Genomic DNA, 20932 nt, shown 5'->3' with positions numbered 1-20932 from the left:
ATGGGCCTTGTGGGGGCACTAGTATATCAGCCCTCTTCATGGTTTGGCCTATTTTAGCCTTTTCCCCCTGGATTCCTTGGATCACGATGTAACTCCCCATATAGGCCATGCCTATTTCTGCCTGACAAGATTTTTCACCATTTTGTGTTTTCTTCTAAACACATTTTGGTCCAAAATGCACACAAATCATGAATGTGGTGTGCGATCTATACCCCTAATTTCACACGTTAAGTGGTCTCTAAACAATTTCACTTCCACTCAAAGGTAGCCTCGGAAACCCAGACGTTTACTCAAAGGGGGCGCGACTGTCATTTTTTGTTGCAAAAACCCTTTAGCCTATAGATCTTTCCCCGCTACCAAATTATGTGCAAATGGTCTTGTGAGTCATGTGACAATGACCATGGAACAAGGTTTTGATATTCCGCGATAAACCGTGTTTGATAAACCGCATTCACATGTGCCCATAGGGGTGCCACAAAAACACTTCCCATTGTGATGGCTGCGCACCATGACTGAACACAGCCATAGGCACTGGCAGCATAGCCATAGACAGACCGCCTGGCGGAGGTCTGCACTGAGGAACGCACTTTTCTAGTCATGTATACTGACTGAGTCATGTCTACTGACTGAGTATCAACTGAGTATCAACAACAAAAGGGATCAATATGATAGGAATGTAGATATAGGTATATAGTATGAGTTTGATTCCCGCCTCAGGAATCTGCTTCCTCAATGTGCTCTGTTAACTGGCCTAACTCAATGCAGCAAAAAGGTTATCTTAGCATATAATATCTTAAATCTTAATCAGCAAAAGTCAGCTATGGATGACAAACACGTCCTAACGTACTAACAGTCCGACAGGCATTAGTCCGACACCCTACCCAAAACCCAACCCTAAACCTAACCTCACAGGAAGCCACAGGTTAGTTTTAACCTGCCACGGGTTAGTTTTAACCTGCCATGCATGTTGGGAACCACAGAGTTTGAACCTGCCACAGGTTAGTTTTAACCTGCCTTGCATGCCGGTGTTGTCGGACTAATGCCTGTCGGACTGTTGTATGTACTGTATGTCTAAGCTACGTATGCTATATGCACCCCATTGTGCTGAATACCACAGGGTGAGAGTGTATTGTATGTGTATTACAAACTTGCACTGAATGACTGAAGGTAAAACAAATATATGATAACTAGAAAAAGTGCCCTTCTGGGCACAGGTCTCCACCAGGAGGATAGGAGTGTGTGTGTGATGTTTGGCAAAATGTTTAAGAGCAATATAAACGTGTGTGTGTGTGTGTGTGTGTCGCGGCTTGGCCTGTTGTAGCGCCACCATGAGGCTGATTTTAAAACGGTCAAGTGGCATTTCTTCCAAAGCCTAGTGGGAATATGCATGCACAGTTTCACCACAATCGGACGCTGCGTTGAGTAGTTGTGGCGATTTGTACAAAACGGGTACAAAGCGGGCTACTCCTGAAAAGTTTAGAAGCCAATCGTAGCCAATGAGGGTGGATTATGAGAAATCAAACAAACCCGTCTTGATCACATGACTATGGAGAGCATGTGTAGCGATTTGCGTGAAATTTGGATAAAATCTGAAGGAGTAATATTAGAAAATGTGTTTTACATATGTCGGCCTCCTGGTGGCGCTATAAAGAGCAGATGTGAAAAATTCCAGGCAAAGGTTTTTCCTTGGCCTCTAGGGAGTTGGCATACAAAGTTATCCACAGATCCGTGCAGTTAGAGGTAAAAACACTTTTCGGCCAGTTATAGCGCCACCATGAGGCTGAGTTGAAAATGTTCATGTGGCATTTCTTCCTCGGCCTAGTGGGAATGTGCGTGCACAATTTCACGGAAATCACACGATGTGTTCATGATTTGCAGCATTTTGTTTGAAACTGAGCACTCTTGCAAACTTTGGAAGCCAATCTTAGCCAATCAGGATGGAGTCTGAGAAATCTGAAAGACCCGTTTCGTTGAATGGCTCTAGAGAGACTGTGTACCAATTTGCGTGATGTTTGGACAAAATCTGTAGGTGTACTGTCCAAAAACTAGTTTTGCACAAAGCGGCATCCTGGTGGCGCTATAACAGGCCGTTCTGGAAATTTTGGGGCAGAGGTTCATCGTTGGCATCCAGGGAGTGTGTGTGCAAAAGTTGGCATCGACCGGGTTAACGGTGCCGGAGATTAGCTGTTCACAGACGGACGGACACACGGACGGACGGACACACGGACGGACGGACGGACACACGGACGGACGGACGGAGTGCAAAACATACTCTCTCCCCATGCCTTCGGCCTGGTGGAGACAATTAATGTCTATGCTTACCCAGGACTGTGTCAGTCATGGTGGGGTGCAGTGGTCAGGACACCAGGAAGGTGCATGGAAAATAGTTTTTGTACGATAGATCAGTTTGAACGTTTTTTAATTTTAATTTTTTTTGTAGGCCTACCACCTTCAACAGTTATTGGCCAAATTGTGAAGCGGTCTGTCATTGTGCCAACATGGGGCTGATTTGGAATGGAGGTTCTTCCTTGGCCTACTGGAAGTGTGCATTCAAAGTTTCACACAGATTAGCTGCTCAAAGACAGACACGTAGACGTACAGGAGCAAAAACATAATCCCTGCCCCTGGCTGTTTGTTCCAGGGATAATTCAACTACTCATCTATTCACCTTATTATTGTAATGAATGACACATTAATGATCTGACGATCCGAGCTCAGCCAATCGTGGAGCAGAAGGTGTCAGACAAATATCAGTCATTGATCAGCCAATAGTGGAGCAGCAGGTGTCCTGAATTACATGGACCCTAGTGTTACACAGAAATTATGTAAACAGAGATTACGTTGTAATGGCTCAGGGCTATTTGCAACTCTTTTGTATTTGTCAAACAGTGAGTATATATTCCAGTGATGGGTCTGATATACTTCACACACTAGTCGACGCATATTGAAGACATCACTTCAAGGTTCTTCTCACCGCCAAGGACTTCCGAAAACTACTAAAGGTGAGCTCAATACTCGCTATAATGCAATTACTGCTTATGAGAATTACATGAATAGACTTTATAATAATTGTTGGCCATGTACACTGACAGCTTTTTTTTTTACATCCCTTTACATTCTTGCAGAAAATGAAGACCCAAATTGTGTTCCTGCTTTTTGCTCTGGTGGCTATTATTAATGGCGCAGCACTGCAAAATGTGAAAGCTGAAGATAAGCCAGGTAACCATGCAGTTTCATAAGATAACATTTCAATTCTTGTCATGTGTCACCTCCTTAATGCCTTGCATTAACATTTAAGGATAAAGATTTGACACATTCACAAAATCACAAAGCATCGTACAAACCTTGCAAATCAACGTGTGCATTAATTGCAGTATATATTGCTATTTTGAATACTACTTTCTTTAGTTTATTCATCCAATCTTTTCATTGTTGTTGGTACAATGCGTGTGGTGGACTTGCAAACAAAGGTGCTTCTTGTGTGGATTCGGCACCTTTTTTGTGGCTCGGGAACTTGAATTTTTTTATTTTTATGTAGGCCTAATGTGTACATCTTTTTCATGTCTGTCATGTTGCAGGTCACTGCACAATGCACTATATATTTAACCATAATTTTGTGCAAGGATAGACATTTCTTTTATTACTGTATACCAGTGGTTTTCAATCTTTTTCATATCAAGGCCCATTATTTATTCTGCTTTTGAGCCACGGACCACTGAAAAGTGAATGTTGGTACGATAGGAGATATAACAGGCAAACGTTGATCAAAATAATTATTCTTAAGTGATGCAGATGTTTAACAATAATTTAACTCTCAAGAGTTAAAGATCTAATAAGGTCTAATAAGAAACTGACAATCAATTGGCTGGGGACCACCTGGAATGACCACTGGTGGTCCCCGGACCACTCGTTGAAAACCACTGCTGTATACAATGCATCTTACAAACTCAATGCTGATACCTGTTGTTTTAGTCTGGCAGTCAACAGGCTTCTTTTGTTTAAAGTGGGAAAGTATTTTTTATTGGCCTAAAATATTGTCTATATACATACATTCATGGATCCACTTGCTGACCGGCTGTCAGTATTGAGCAATCTTTTTAATAGGGGTTTATATGTGACCATACCATTAACATCCTATATAAGGCAAGATTTTCTACATTTCATTATGCTTTATGTAGCATGTGACATGTCAAACTAGGAGGTTTTCATGATTCTGAATCCATTTCAAGCATTAGTTTTTCACAAAAAACACACCTTGGGCTAAAAACGGCCATAGCTCAATACCGACAGCCGGTACGTCAGCAAGTGGATTCATGAATGTATGTATATACAGTAGACTATATACCAAATTTCACACCCCACAACCCCAATACAATGGCGTACTTGGCCCCACCCCCAAATACCCTATATGTGTGGCTCGAATAATATGAGATATAATGTATACCAAATACAAATCTTGTATATTGACTGATGTGTTTGAAAGCTGAAACAGTAGCACAATATTTTATGGCTGACATTTCATGTTGATAGGTTTGACTATTTGCACCAACAAGAACTAAATCTAAATATGTCTACCCTGTAAACTGATGGTACAAAACTGTTTATTTTTATCCTGCTGTAGCTAATGACAAGCAGGCAGACCTCCCTAAACCTGTACAGGTTGAAGATGTCCCTAAACCTGTAAAGGTTGAAGATGTCCCCAAGCCTGTCAAAGTTGAAGATGTCCCCAAGCCTGTAAAGGTTGAAGATGTGCCCAAGCCTGTAAAGGTTGAAGATGTCCCCAAGCCTGTCAAAGTTGAAGATGTCCCCAAGCCTGTAAAGGTTGAAGATGTCCCCAAGCCTGTAAAGGTTGAAGATGTCCCCAAGCCTGTAAAGGTTGAAGATGTCCCCAAGCCTGTCAAAGTTGAAGATGTCCCCAAGCCTGTAAAGGTTGAAGATGTCCCCAAGCCTGTAAAGGTTGAAGATGTCCCCAAGCCTGTAAAGGTTGAAGATGTCCCTGAGGCAGAAGAGACCGAAGATGTCCCTGAGGCAGAAGAGACCGAAGATGTCCCTGAGGCAGAAGAGACCGAAGATGTCCCTGAGGCAGAAGAGACCGAAGATGTCTCTGAGGCAGAAGAGGCCGAAGACTTCCCTGAGGCAGAAGAGATCGAAGACGTCCCTGAGGCAGAAGAGACCGAAGACGTCCCTGAGACAGAAGAGACCGAAGATGTCCCTGAGACAGAAGAGGCTGAGGATGAGGAGGAGGATGACATGGCAGAGGATGAGGAGGATGACATGGCAGAGGATGCGGAGGAGGATGACATGGCAGAGGATGATATGTCTGAGGATTTGGGAGAAGATGAAATGGCAGAGGATTCAGAGGAGGATGAAATGGCTGAGGATTCAGAGGAGGATGAAACGGCTGAGGATTCAGAGGAGGATGAAACGGCTGAGTATTCAGAAGAGGGTGAAATGGCTGAGGATTTGGAAGAGGGTGAAACAGCTGAGGATTTGGAAGAGGGTGAAAAGGCTGAGGATTTGGAAGAGGGTGAAACAGCTGAGGATTCCGCATAGGCCCATAAACAGAGAAGAAAAGTTGTTGGTCAAAGGTACTGTATTGTACACATTAAAAACATTGTATTGTTAAAGGGCTTGTAACATTAAAAAAAAAAAATTGTAATTTTTCTTTTTAGGTTTTCTGTGCTCAATTGCATCCAAAAAACCTGAACTTTTAACATTCAGTAGATTTTCTGTGGTCTGGGGTTTTCTGGCTCAAACAAGTGCTCTTTCCTGCTGTTTGTGATGTCACAGCCTGCAAATCCCATTATGTCAATGGGATTTGCCAGCAGATGTCACTGTTTTCACTGTTTTGCCTGTTTTCATTGCAGCTCAAAAGGCTTCCAAACCCCAGAGAAAACTCCAGACCACATACAATCCACTGAATGTTCAAAGTTCAGGTTTTTAGGATATAATTGAGGTCATAAACAGGCATAGACATACAAAGCTTTGTAGTATGATTCATCAGTTGAGTGATTTTTTTACAAAAACATGTGAGTAAATTATTTGCCATGTCTCTCTGTGCTTCTTCCACAGCTCCAGAGTAACGCCCAGATTATCATCTCCTCACCATTGTTTTTAATAATGCATGAGGATTGTTAAAAGGCGCACAGAGGCTTCAAGGATGTTTCTTCATAATTTGTGACCCTCAAATAAAAGCCATATAATGCACCCTGTTGTGTAGCTTGTCTGTTTTTAGGTGAACATGCTGGAAAGGTCTAATTACAAAATAACATATAATGTTACATGTTAAACATGTTAAGGTTGCATTGAGAACCAGATGTAGAAGGATTTGTTGAATATTCTCACAAAAGCCACTGCAAGTTAACACATTGAGAGCCCACGCAAAACTGCCCAAAATCACTTTCACCTAGAAAATCCATTCACACTTTTTATAATTCAGCTGACTGTAGAGACACATGCTGGAACTTTTTACTTTGAAATGTGTTATAGTTTCTGAGTTATTTAATTTAAATGCCAAATGCATTCTCAATGGCGAAAACACAAACTTTGGCACCACGTAAAAAAATAAAAAATAAAATAAAAAAAATATATATATATATATGTTTTTTTCAAAGACGTCCACAGACGTCTTGGGCTATGCACGTGCGGTAATACCCAAGATGTCCACAGACGGTTTGGGCACAAAATGTGTTAATAGAATCTAGTTTAGGTCAGTTGCATATACTACTAGCTACTACTACTATTACATACTATGTAATGTAATGTTACATGCAGATTGCTATTTGCAGTGTTTAAAATATTTATCAATTGTATATTAGCCAAGCCCTGATTTCTAATTGGTTAATGCTTGTTGATGATTATTGGAATCACCTGTTTCTTGTTCTATGGATTACTGTTTGATAAAGATCAAAACATCAGTCTGTCTAAAGGGAATGAAGCCTTCGCTACCATGTAAAGGTAAAGATCGAGCCATCTAAAGCAGGGATGCTGTATTCAGAGTTCACACTGACAGATACAAAGGATAACTAGAAAAAGTGCCCTTCTGGGCACATGTCTCCACCAGGAGGATAGGACTGTGTGAGATGTTTGGCAAAATGTTTAGGAGTGTTTTTTTGTTTGTTAGTTTTTTGCAACAATTTTCTTCATTTTGTTGATGAAATGCAGAGTGCCTGGTGACGCCAATTGGATGATTTGAGGCATTTTGTTCCAAAAATGTGTTTTGCAAAAGTCAACCTGTTGGTGGCGCTATAACAGGCCAATGTGAAAAGGGTGGGATATATTCCTCAGCCTAGTAAGAAAATGTGTGAAAGATTTCACGTAAATTGCATGCTGCGTTCATGATTTGAGGCTTTTGTTCAAAACGGGGCAATCTTGCAAACTGTGAAAGCCAATTATAGCCAATTAGGATGGAATATGAAATATCAGACAGATCCGACTTGAGCACATGACCATAGAGATACTGTGTAACGATTTGTGAGATTTTTGGACAGAATCTGGAGGAGTAATATCAAAAATGTGTTTTACAAAAGTCGGCCTCCTGGTGACGCTATAAAAGGCAGATGCGGAAAATGCAGGTCAAAGATTTGTCCTTGGCCTCTAGGGAGTGTGCATGCAACGTTTCACGCAGATCGGTGCAGTTTTAGGTAAAAATGTGAAAAGCTGCCTCATGGTGGCGCTATAACAGGCCGTTCTGGAAAATGTGGGGCAGAGGTTCATCATTGGCATCCAGGGAGTGTGTGTGCAAAGTTTGGCATCGACCGGGTTAACGGTGCCGGAGATTAGCTGGTAACGGACGGACGGAAGGACGGACGGACGGACGGACGGACACACGGACGGAGTGCAAAACATACTCTCTCCCCATGCCTTCGGCCTGGTGGAGACAATTAAGTCTCACCCAAATAGGGATGGGTATCGTTAGGGTTTTTGTGAGTGCGCTCACGCACGCACGCACGCACGCACGCACGCACGCACGCACGCACGCACGCACGCACGCACGCACACAGCAATTAGAACGCAGTGCCATTCTCTTTTCCCTGAGCTGCCTCCAACACTGTTACTTTATTATATATAGGAAAAGGAGATGTAGTCCGCACACTGTTTTGTAGCCACCAAGGACAAATGTATTGAAGTTAAAGATGACAACGTTTCGACCCCCAATGGGTCTTTGTCAGGCATACCTGGCAGGAATGGAAGGATGGAATGGAAGGAGAGAGTGTGAGTTAAAGTTGTTGTGTGTGTGTGTGTGTGCTTGTGTGTGTGTGTGTGTGTGTGTGTGTGTGTGTGTGTGTGTGTGTGTGTGTGTGTGTGTGCGTGTGCGTGTGCTTGTGTGTGTGTGTGTGTGTGTGTGTGTGTGTGTGTGTGTGTGTGTGTGTGTGTGTGTGTGTGTGTGTGCTTGTGTGTGTGTGTGTGTGTGTGTGTGTGTGTGTGTGTGTGTGTGTGTGTGTGTGTATGTGTGTGCGTACGTGCACATGCATGTGCATATAAGGCAGTAGTAACAGCAGTAGATGGGGAGATTATGAGTAAATGAATGAAGGTGTCTAAAGTGGTGGCACAACGTGCGTGCTTATAGATCACACTGCATTTGTGTTCAGTAAGAAGAAAGGCGGTGATGAAGAGAGAGAACCAAAGAGGAAGGAGGCGTAAATCAATGCAGTGAAACATTGACTTTGGCCTTGTTGGCCGGCTTGTGACAGATGGAGCATTAAAGGAACAACCCATTTTGACCTGAGATCAGATTCTAAAAATGTCTTCTACATCCTGACAGTTTTCTGAAAAAGCTATGTTTCTATATATGTCAGTCGTTCTTCGATTTTTCAAAAATAGCAGACCTACAAGCTCATAGCGCGCCACTCGGTGGCGCGCTATGAGCTTGTAGATCTGCTATTTTTCAATAGCTAAAGCATAACATAATGCTAACACCAAAAGGGGTTCCCACCCAAAATGGGTTAACAGCTTTTTCCGTGGTTGGGAAGTGTGCAACTGTGCATGTACTGCATAATATAATAATGATAATCTGTCAAAATTCATAAAACAAAATATTTTGGGGGCACGTCGCGCCTGCAGTCGGTAGTGCTGTCGCCTCACAGCTAGAAGGTCCTGGGTTCAATTCCCGCTGGGGACGCTGGGGGCGTGTTCTCTCCTCCACGTCATGGGGTTGGCGAAAGGGCCTTTCTGTGTGGAGTTTGCATGTTTTGATCATTTTTATTTTTTGTTTATCTTTATGTTCTCCCCATGTCCCTCACAAAAAACATGCAGCAGTCCTGGTCTCTAAACTCCCCCCCCCCCCCCCCGGTTAGAGCCCAGGATTAGCCCAGGATTACATTTGATAATTGACACATGGGTGAAAAATGGACAAAAGAAATTGTGGGATAAATAATATAAAAGAATTATCCCCTCGATATATATATATAGATAGAGGGGATGTTGAGTTGTGGGAGCGTGCTAAGGGGATATTGTATGTCCTGTTCCAAAGATGGGCAAAGATTTAGCTGCTTTAAAAAAGATGTAGTTCACAACGTGAACAACAAAGATAGATAGATAACCACGAGGAGGAGGAGGGAATTCAATTATGCAAAAGAAGTGAGAGCTCCGACTCCGGTATTGTAATATACGTTTACTGGGGCTTGATCCAGTTACCGGCCTACTTGGGAACGATGCAAGTTAGGATCAAGAATGCAAGTCCTTTAACCCATTCTGGGTGGGAACCCCTTTTGGTGTTAGCATTATGTTATGCTTTAGCTATTGAAAAATAGCAGATCTACAAGCTCATAGCGCGCCACCGAGTGGCGCGCTACGAGCTTGTAGCTTGTAGCTTGTAGCTATTTTTGAAAAATCGTGAAAATGCGGCACAAATCTTTGAATATATATATATATATATTCTTTCCGAAGACTTATTTTTTTTAATTTCGACGTCAGGCCTAAATGGGTTAAGGCACTTTATTGTTCCATAGCAAGTAAGGTATGCTGCAAAGCAGACAGCAAAACAACGAACATGTTTCGGCGTGTAGCCTTCGTCAGCGTTGCCTGGCCATATATGGGAATATGGGGGTGTTGGGGGGGTATCGGCGGAAAATCCTTGTGCAGTGATAAACCTCTATGGAGATTGTGTGGAGGATGTCTGAAGAGTGCAAACTGACTGTGAAAAGTGGACTGACTAAGAAATCAATCGGCAGATGTGGGGAATTCGGCAGGTGTAGGCTGGGGTTGCCATGGCAATCAATTGGCTCAGGCAGAGCCTGGAAAGTGGACAGGTGTTTGGGACGTAGGCTCATTAGGTCCACTGGCAGAGCCTGACCAGAGCCTTTTCTGGCGGTTCTGAACAACCGTGAATCTGACCGACTCAAGGCCGGGCAGTGCACTCCATGTGGTGGTGTGGAAAGCGTGTGTCGAATTTGAAGTCGGTGGCGTGAATGGTTCTCGAGTTATGTGGATTACAGACACGCACGCAGACGCGCACGCACGCGCGCACACGCACACACACACACACACACACACACACACACGCACACACACACGCACACGCACACGCACACACACACACACACACACACACAGTATATTGTTTGTATGCAAGCTGACATCCCTTGTGAATAAGTTAAACTCGCGCAAATCAATAATGGGGACAGTAGCTGGGGAGAGGTATACTATTGATGCTGTGTCTCCCCAGCAGGGGGCAGAGCACAATGGGGGAGAGGTATTATTGATGTCGTGTCTCCCCAGGGGACACAGCATACAATGAATCAACATGGAGGAACACACGATCAATACAACAGTGGCTGAGGAAGACATGATCATATAAAAGTCTCTTCCATAATCTGATGGAGTTTTTACAGCAGTCTATAGAAAAGATCTATTAGAAAGAGCGAGTAAATTAACCCATTAAGACCTGCTGGAACGCATGTGTGTCCTTAGCTTTTAACAACTTTTAACCATTATTTGTGTGCAATAGGCATACCACAAGAATACAATTAACCCATTTAGACCTGAGTTTACAAACATTCACTTTGTAAGAATATATATTCAAAGATTTGCGCCACATTTTTACGATTTTTCAAAAAATAGCAGACCTTGTAGATCTGCTATTTTTCAATAGCTAAATTATAACATAATGTTTAAAACACCATAAGGGGTTCCCGCCCAAAATGGGTTAAGAGACAAGGGGGAAAAAAGAACATATTTAGGAAAAGGTAATACACTGTACAGTATGTTTGTCTATTGTATGTGTTTGTGATTATTATTGACAGCTGGAATGCAGCTGACTAGTAAAATCCTGACTTGGGTGGTATGTGTAGTATTTGGTTCATACAAAGCTGAACAAACCTACTTTGTTCAGAGTACAACGTTAACTCCGGTGGGATTTATCCAGCTGCTCCTCCAGCTCTCAACATTGCAGATTGTTGACCTGGCCGGGGCTCGCGCTCTTGTGCGTGCTTTTCTTGCACATGCCGTTGATGACAATTAAACAACGCACATGCATCCAAAGCATCCGTTTTTCACGTTCCATTATTATTAGCCAATGGCCGGAAAAACGATACGATTTTACAAGATTTGTCTAGGTATGTGATAATAAATAAATGAACGTGCTTGTTTAAGCAAAATGTATAAATGTTTGATTAAATCCATTTTGACAGAACTGTATGGATGGTCTCTATATGGATGGTCAACGGAAGTAAGTATGTTTTACCACCAATTTTTAAGCAAAAATTACAAATATATTTGATTAAATCTATTTTGCTTAAAGATAGATGCACATCGTTTTGATGGATGGTCAATGGAAGTAATAAGCATGCGTCTTACCTTTGTGTGTGCGATAAGCAGGCAGTTGGAATGCTCGTGTTCGCAGGCGATCTCGTACTGAGGCAGCATGTCAGCCAGCCGCTGGACGAAGCTGACCACTTCCTGGTGCCAGGGGACGTTGGCCATGGTCAGAGTGCTGGCAGAGCTCTCCCCGCAGTACGTCACGCCCTGGGTGTGGACACACAGACAAGGTCAGTGACAAATGAATACCCCCCACTGTTGACCTGCAGAGGGTATATAGGCAAACATTGAGACACAAGCCTGACAGGAAGACGTTTTAAAACACATGGGCGGCGGTGGCTCAGGGGTAGAGTGCCTGGATGGGAACCGCAAGGTTGCCAGTTCGAACCCGGGCTCCCCCAGAGTTACTGTCGAAGTGTCCTTGAGCAAGACACTGAACCCCTAATTGCTCCCGATGTGCTAGTTGGTGCCTTGCATGGTTTCCGCTGCCATCGGTGTATGAATGTGTGTGTGAATGGGTGAATGTAATGCACAATCTATGTAAAGCGCCTTGGATAAAGGCGCTATATAAATGCACCATTTACCATTTACATACATACAACCCCCCCTCATCCCCCCTTAGGCTAAAAAAAACTCAGTGTGAACTGAGTGGTGCAACTCTGTGTGGGGGTACCCGGGGGGTCCTTGGGACTTCCAGACCCCCAGGAATGCGCCCAGGGGACCGGGCCGGGCTGGTTCCGGCGAGCCGCCCCGCGTCCGGAACGGTTGAGAAATGACAGAGTTACCGTGTGGGGGCCCCCAGGGGGTCCCTCTACAGTACTGTACTGTCACACCCGAAATCATCATATATACAGTTAATGTGTGTGTGTGTGTGTGTGTGTGTGTGTGTGTGTGTGTGTGTGTGTGTGTGTGTGTGTGTGTGTGTGTGTGTGTGTGTGTGTGTGTGTGAGGTTGCGCAACAGTGACAGTTGGTGGCGAAAACCAACCAAACACTATTTTCGTGCTCGGACGGACCCAGGGACACAGCCAGGGACCCAGGGACACACATAGCTCCACAATGGAGTGGTTTAGACTGAGACATCTCCTTTTACCTCCATATGACAGGGACTTATTTATGTAGTTTTCATACAACCAACAGTACCTTACTTGGACACAGACAGAGTAAATAAACAAGATGGAGTAAAACATTTGAAATAAAAAAATAAAACCAACAGTTTAAAGTTACCGCAGTGAAATTTGTTCTCCGCATTTGACCCATCTCTTGGAGCGGTGAGCCGCAACCAAGGAGCGGTGAGCTGCAGCCGTGCCGCGCTCGGGATCGGGAATCATTTGATTAGTTGATTTGACCCCCCAATCATTTATGCCGAGTGCTGTTTGGTAATGAAATTAATGTAATGAAATGAAAATTCTTCAACAAAGTCTACAGGCAGTAGTTTCAATCTTTCTCCCAGTTCCCCTGTGCCTTCGAGCCTCCAACAACCAATTTAGAAATAAATTCCCCAGTGGTGCCGACGGGAATCGATCCTAGGCCTCTCCAGTGGTGGGAAAGTGTTTTTCTCTACAGACTTATGCAGGAGGAAGTCCGAGGGGACACAGAAAGAGAGTATACATGTTTTGGAATATTTCTTCCAGTACTTTGTTGCCGTTCCTGTGAACCATATTCGACAGTTGACTGGGTTTAAACTAAAGAGTTCTGTAGACTTAGAATTGAGAAACGAACAGTATTCAGTGCACACATGAAAAAACATTCAATGCGGTACAATGTGCTTTTCTGTGTTCCAATAAATGTGGGCTCAATTTACAACCCCCAGGTGATATCAAACTAGCTGGCACTAGTCGGCACGCCACACAATCTGATCATGGACTTACATTTAAAGGGTGGCATGGGAGCACAATGAGTCCGTGTTGACTCTGAATAGGGTTTGGAGAATCAAAATGAATTGAATTTAACCCTTACTGCAGAGGTGTAGCCTGGCTTCCAACCCGATTCGCTACGTTCCGTGAATTTGTTCTGTCACCGAGTAGCCAAGTGACAAAACCAATTAATGGTGAATCAGGCTGCTAACGAGGCTAGCAGAGTGGACAACCATGTCCATCTGGATGGGCTACAATTGTGGATCAATTAGAAAGCTCAGACAAAAACATCCATTCATAAGGAAAATGCTGCACTTAAGCTCCACAGTGGTGGAAAGTAACTAAGTACATTTACTTAAGTAATTGTTTTAGGTATTTGTACTTTACTTGAGTATTTCCAATGTCCAATATTTTTACTTGTACTCCACTACATCTCAGAGATACATATTGTACTTTTACTCCACTACATTTAAAACATTAGTTACTAGTTACTTTGATTATTATTCCAAAGCCACTTTAGCCCTATATACATTTTGACCATTTGAAAATGGCCGATTTACAAGCTCACAATGTGTTGCGAACTTGCGATGCAATGAGCTTGTAGATCTGCTATTTTCAAAAGATTTGTATACATTTGAAAACTTGAAACGGGACATTCTGGCTGCACAGTGAGTACTTTCTACTTTTGGAACTTTAAGTACATTTTGATTCCAATACTTTTATACTTTTACTCAAGTACATTTTGAATTCCGGACTTTTACTTGTGGCTCAAGAATCCACCACTCCTGAATGAAGTGTCTGGTGCTGGGAGTCTGGTGCAACGCACAGGTCCTGGCTGTACTCCTGGTGAGAGCAGGAGTGGACCTGGTGAGACGTAGGAGGGGCCCGGACAGGAGGCAACCCACAGAACCTAGTCCCTCCACATGCCAGAATTTTACCTCTCAGTTCCGGAGTGGTTCCAACGGATTGTGTGGCCCTGGTCTTTCCCTAGTGGGTCTGATCGAGGGTAGCTACTGGGACGTAAGTCGGGACTTGATCACCCCGGCTGGGTCACCTGAGTGAGGGGTATGACGTTCGCGAGACCCGAAACCCTGATGACCGTGGGATACATCACTGAGGATACGTCCCAGTTGCATCCATACGATGTACCGAGTGGCGCGCTACGAGCTTGTAGGTCTGCTATTTTTGAAAAATCGAACGACTGACATAGAAACATAGCTTTTTCAGAAAACTGTCAGGATGTACATAGAAGACATTTTTAGAATTTGATCTCAGGTCAAAATGGGTTAAATCTGACAATATTCACAGTCTGTAGCATCTGAATCGCGCAAAAAAAAAACGCTAATTCACCCCCGCCGCAATCTCATTATTTATTTTTTATTTTTTATTATCTCCAATCAGTGGATGAGAGAAACACTGTCTGGGGTGAAAAACCATCTGGCCTTGCCCGTGACATCAACCAAAGAGAGAGAGAGCTAATGAGAGATGAACAACAGCTCCACCGTGCATGCCACAGGAAAGCTAATAGGCTGTGGGGGATCGTAGCAAAGAGCCTGACGATGACACTGGGAGGATTAACGCGGACAGTACTGTACTGTCACATCCGAAATCATCATATATACAGTTAATGTGTGTGTGTGTGTGTGTGTGTGTGTGTGTGTGTGTGTGTGTGTGTGTGTGTGTGTGTGTGTGTGTGTGTGTGTGTGTGTGTGTGTGTGTGTGTGTGAGGCTGCGCAACAGTGACAGTTACTATTTTCGTGCTCGGACGGACCCAGGGACATAGCCAGGGACCCAGGGACACACATAGCTCCACAATGGAGTGGTTGCACCACTCAAAAATAAGGAAGAAAAAAAATGAACAAAACAAGGTAGTGGGAATTACAAATCAAAACGAGTTTAGACTGAGACATCTCCTTTTACCTCCATATGAGGTAAAATCTCATTTTTTTTGCACATTATCTCCAATCAGTGGATGAGAGAAACACTGTCTGGGGTGAAAAACCATCTGGCCTTGCCCGTGACATCAACCACAGAGAGAGAGCTAATGAGAGATGAACAACAGCTCCATGCCACAGGAAAGCTAATGGGCTGTGGGGGGATCGTAGCAAAGAGCCTGACGATGACACTGGGAGGATTAACGTGGGCATTGGCTCTTATAATAACTCCCAAGCTCTGTGCCTATACTAGAGAGAGAAGAAGCGCCACAGACTGGAGGAGTAATTACAATTTCTGGCATAATATTGAATATGATAACGACGCGTGTCGTGTACACAGTAAAATCCTGGGCGTTCATTTTAACCCATCACATTAGCTTTTAACCACTTTAACCATTATTTCAAACTTGATTTTTAAAAAATAGCAGATCTATCTGCTATTTTTGAGTGGTGCAAACCACTCCAACAACCAGCTTTGTCTGTATGTTTGTGTACCTGTGTACGTGTCCGTGTACCTGTGTACGTGTCCGTGCACAGGTGAGCATGGTTACCATGGTCACTGACATTACGTCAGACCACAGCTGATCAGGCTATATAAGACCTTGCACCACTCAGTTCACACGGGTGTGATTTTGTGAACAGCTAGTGAAAATGTGGCACAGTCTTTGAATATATATTCTTTAACAGCAAACGTTTTTGTATTTTAAAGATTTGTTTTTGGCGTTTTGCCTTTATTGATAGTTATTAGTGAAGACAGACAGGAAAGTGGGAGGGAGAGAAGGGGAGAGACACGCAGCAAAGGTCGTCATGAACGGGACTCGAACATGCGACGTGCTGTCAGGCCAGAGCCTATATGTGGCATGCGCCTGGACCACCTGGCCAGCGGGCACCCCACAGCAAACGTTTTTAATGCAAATCTTTGCTTCTGGGGGGGGGGGGGGGGGATGGAGGGGCACAAAACATTTTCAGATGGGGGTCGGCGGGCAAATGCATATAATTTTGGGGTGTCCTTGACATGAAAAGGTTTGAGCACCACTGACTGACACAGAAACATAGGTTTTTTCCGAAAACTGTCAGGATTTAGAAGACATTTTTAGAATCTGGTCTCAGGTCTTAACGGGTTAACGCACTCAAACACTCCCACAGACACTCGTCCATTCTCACAAGCTCACACACAGAAAGGGATGAGCGCATTGGTGTTGTTGTAAAGAGGCCAATGTGGCAACTGTTAGCAAGATTCTCTGATCTTTCGGCCAAGAACATTGTCTGATCCTATAACCCAGCTACCACGCAGAGGAAGTGTGTGTGTGTACTGTACGTGTGAGTGAGTGAGCAAGTGTGTACTCTGTACTGTACTGTATGTGTGACAAGAGATGCTCACTGTGAGAATGTCCAAAAACCTTTCACATTGTGTTGAACAGATTTTACTGTGTCTTAATTAAAATGGAACGCAAACAGCCTCGTTTAGCAGCCTCGTCACGGAGTCGTCCGTTGAAACATTCCTCGTTTCATCGCTTTCCACCGAGGTCGTTTTTCCTCAGCGTAGCATACGGTATTGTTTTGAATTCTGCGCTTGCCCGTTCACGTGTGTGTGTTTTCATCTTGGTCAACAAGAAGTTGAAACATTTTCAACTCTAGTCTAGACGGACGGGCGAAACGTTGTTTGGTTAAAATAAAGAGAGGACGGCGGAGTAAACATAATTATCGTGTGTGGACATTCCTTTCTTTGTTGGGACAGGAGTGCTGTGGCGTTTTCAACGCTTTGGTGGACACACACAGTCTAAATCCATTTGGATCGTTATCAAGTCGGTGACTGGCTAAGACTGTGCATATTCTTTTTTAAGTTTAAGGTTTTTTTTGTGGCTTTCGCCTTTATTTTATGTTTTTTATGGAGGGACAGACAGTAGGCTGACAGGAAATGGGGAGAGAGATGGGGGGAAGACATGCAGTAAAGGCCGTCGGGATCGGGAGTCGAACCCGCGGCACACTGCCAGACTGGATTACCAGCCAAGGTGCCTGGACCACTGAGCTATGGCCCAGGCCAGACTGTGCATATTCAACTCAGGTGGACCAGGGGAGAGGGACCGATAAGAAGGACCAGTGGACCAGGGGAGAGGGACCGATAAGAAGGACCAGTGGACCAGGGGAGAGGGACCGATAAGAAGGACCAGTGGACCAGGGGAGAGGGACCGATAAGAAGGGGGGTTGGGTGGGGTTCACGTGGATGCGTATCAGGGACAGGCCGGGCAGATGGAGGAAGCGCGGAGCCTGTTCAAACCAATTAGTTAGCGCCCCCGGAGTTGGATAAAAATAGAATACAACCACATTTCAACATGATGACTTCAAAAGGTCTCCTAGTTGTCTGAAGTGGAGACAATTAATTCCGTTGATAATTTTTGGTGTCGTTTTTTGTGGGAAACTGTGCAGTTTGTTGTCCAGTATACAAACTGCACTGGACAACAAGGTTGGTAAAAACAAATAATAGCCATGGTTCTAATAACAACATGGCTTCCCTGTGGATCTGGAACCAAAAAAAACAAACCAAATGTTGATGATTTTGGATCACAGAAGTGTTTCTCTATGGAGAATAACATGGGGTCATCTTAAAATCGTCTGATATATTGTCAGGGAGGTGTCTCTATATCGTTTAAGACAAGTCAGTCAGTCATATTTGATACAGTCTGTTTCTAGCGAAAGTTTAACTAATTTGGCAGCAGTAACATTAGCGTTTTCTCTCAGTCAGTTGATTCTTCATATCCATATGAGTGCAAAACGGCCGGGATGATTTGTTTATTTTTAAAACACAGTCCTTATATGAGGCGATCTAAAATCCCCCTATGGGGAACCTGTGGACTTAGCACTCTCTACCGATATTGACGTCAGACTTCGGTGCTCTATTGGTGCCATGTTTAACCAATTTAGGCCTGACGTCGAAATAAAAAAAACGTTCGCTCTGAAAGAATATATATTCAAAGATGTGTGCCGGATGATTGTTGGAAGGCTTTACATTTTAAAAAGGAACTAGCATGACATAACAGACTTATAAACATACATAATTATATTTCCAGTTGGTGTGAAAATGGTCATTGATCAGAGTTACATGAACACTCAGGAATTTACCCAGTGGTGGAAAAACTACTCACGTGTTTTACTTAAGTACAATTATCAATACTGCAATATATAAATACCGGTATGTTACAAGTAAGTCTGGAATTTGCCTCCAGAGATGTAGAGGAGTAGAAGTAAAAGTGGATGGAAATGGAATGGAAAATATTCAAGTAAAGTACGGATACCTAAAAATTGTACTTAAGTACAGTACTTAAGTAAATGTACTTAGTGACTTTACACAGATGATTTTGCTGTGTGTGTGTGTGTGTGTGTGTGTGTGTGTGTGTGTGTGTGTGTGTGTGTGTGTGTGTGTGTGTGTGTGTGTGTGTGTGTGTGTGTGTGTGTGTGAGTGCAACTTTGCATGCCGATCAGACCTACCTTGACTTCTATAAAGTCCGGCTGGCCGATGGCGATTAGCTCAGAGTAGGACAGCATCTCTTCCACGTTCCAAGCCTTCACCAGAGTCAGCCTGTACACCGTCCTCTGCCTCTGCATGCCAGGAGGGATGGGCAAAGTGGAGGCAAAGGATATGACCATTACAATTTAGGCATTTATCAGACCAGCGCGATTTACAGTAAGCAAGAACAACACATGCATGGTAATACATCAAATGCATAGAAATAGTCATCAAGGATCAGAAGAAAGCTGAGAACCTAACATCCGTCTAACGGTAGAATATCTGTACAATTAAACTAACGAGTATACACTATAGAGTGCCATGTCTACAGGAAATACTATCTAAGTTCAGTCTTTGCATAAGCCTGTATGGTCGTCGAGGCTAGGTCAAGTGCTACGGGCCTAAGATGGCCTCAGACTACGGCGTAAGATTGGGAGTGAGTCTGCAGTTCTGATTGCAATGGGAACTTGGGAAGTTCATTCCATAGTTTTGGAGCCAGAAGAGAGAAGAGTCTGGGACGTATACATAGACAGAAGGGGAAGAAGCAAGAAGAAATGAAGTGTGGAGTAGGAGGGACGCAGGGAAGGTTTGGAGAAAGGGAAAACGGAGAAGAGAAATCAGTTGTAGATTACTGTACACATAATACTGTATGCTGTTAGAATCCATAAAGCGATTTAAAACAAGGACTTCGGAGTCTTTGAAAAACGTTTTTATTAAAGGTTTCATGGCATTCATTTTCATTTATTTAAATTTTTCGTTTTTCTTTTAGGTTCTATGACCTCAATTACACCCACACAGCCTGAACTTTGAACATTAAAGGGGAAAACCACCCATTTTCAACATTTTACTATGTCATTAATATACCTTAGAGCTGTTGTGTGGAAATAATAAAAAGTCCCCCCATTTTGTGTTTCCTAGAACTGTAATTATGAAAAGAATCATTAATATGGTGAAACACATCTTGATGACATCATCAAGATGTGTTTCACCATGTTAATGATTTTTTTCAGACCTCTAGTTCTAGGAAACACAGAATGGTGGAACTTTTTTATTATTTCCACCCAACAGCTCTAAGGTACATTAATTACATAGTAAAATGTTGAAAATGAGTGGAATGCCCCTTTAAGTGGATTTTCTGTGGTTTGGTCTTTCTTTTCTGTGTTCTGAAGCCTTTTGAGCTGCAATAAAAACAGGTACAATCGCTCAACAGTTACAGTTCAAGCACAGTGCAGTGGCAAGCTTCACAGGTACTGAGACTGTACTAGATTTAGATGGTCTAAGTTTCAAATGACCTCAACTCTCCCATCTCTCTATCACAGGCGAGGGCGAGAGACAGAGAGAGAGGGGAGAGAGACAGAGAGAGCAGCTGCTAAATCGGTAACTATTATTCAGAACTGTCTATCTGACATAACAAACTATGATAAATCTAATGATTAAATCAGTCACATAATAATATATGACGTATGACAACATCAACCACAGACTACAAACTCTTCATGGCAATCTCGTCTGTAGTAGCCAGTGTCTTAATTGCAGTGGTCTGCTGGGGGTCAACACATCAACACAAGGCGAGAAGGGACATTAACATACTGAACAAGCTAGTAAGGAAGGATATATACTCTATAGTCTATAGACTGTGACGCTGTATATTATAGCGTCACCTTTCATGATGATGAGCGATTCCCGATGAGACGATTCCCATAGACATTTCAGAAAGTATTTATTTAAAACCTCGGACAAAATCAACAAGGATGGTGACAAATCACCATCCTTGTTGATGGGGGGGGGGGGGGGGGTGAACAAATACTTAGAAAGTGTTGTTCTGTACCCTGCCCTGACTGGTCTATTTACTTATTTACTTTTCCCGACTGGCGCTGGTGGT

General features: G+C 43.3%; 1 protein-coding gene across 1 annotated transcript; it reads left to right on the top strand.

The window, feature by feature from the left end:
• Window positions 1–2938: 2938 nt before the first annotated feature.
• LOC306919367 (uncharacterized protein) lies at window positions 2939–5553 on the top strand (the record flags this gene model as incomplete). The annotated part of the gene is made up of 3 exons (XM_079532159.1): window positions 2939–3002; window positions 3126–3219; window positions 4622–5553. Exons 2-3 carry the CDS (start codon window positions 3129–3131, stop codon window positions 5551–5553), a joined length of 1023 nt encoding a protein of 340 aa, XP_079388285.1. The 5' UTR covers window positions 2939–3002; window positions 3126–3128.
• Window positions 5554–20932: the final 15379 nt, after the last annotated feature.

Source organism: Electrona antarctica (assembly GCF_951216825.1).
Source record: "Electrona antarctica genome assembly, contig: scaffold_25, whole genome shotgun sequence".
Classification (NCBI taxonomy): domain Eukaryota; kingdom Metazoa; phylum Chordata; class Actinopteri; order Myctophiformes; family Myctophidae; genus Electrona; species Electrona antarctica.
Note: the sequence above shows the minus strand (reverse complement) of the source record. Positions and strands in the feature narration are given on the sequence as shown.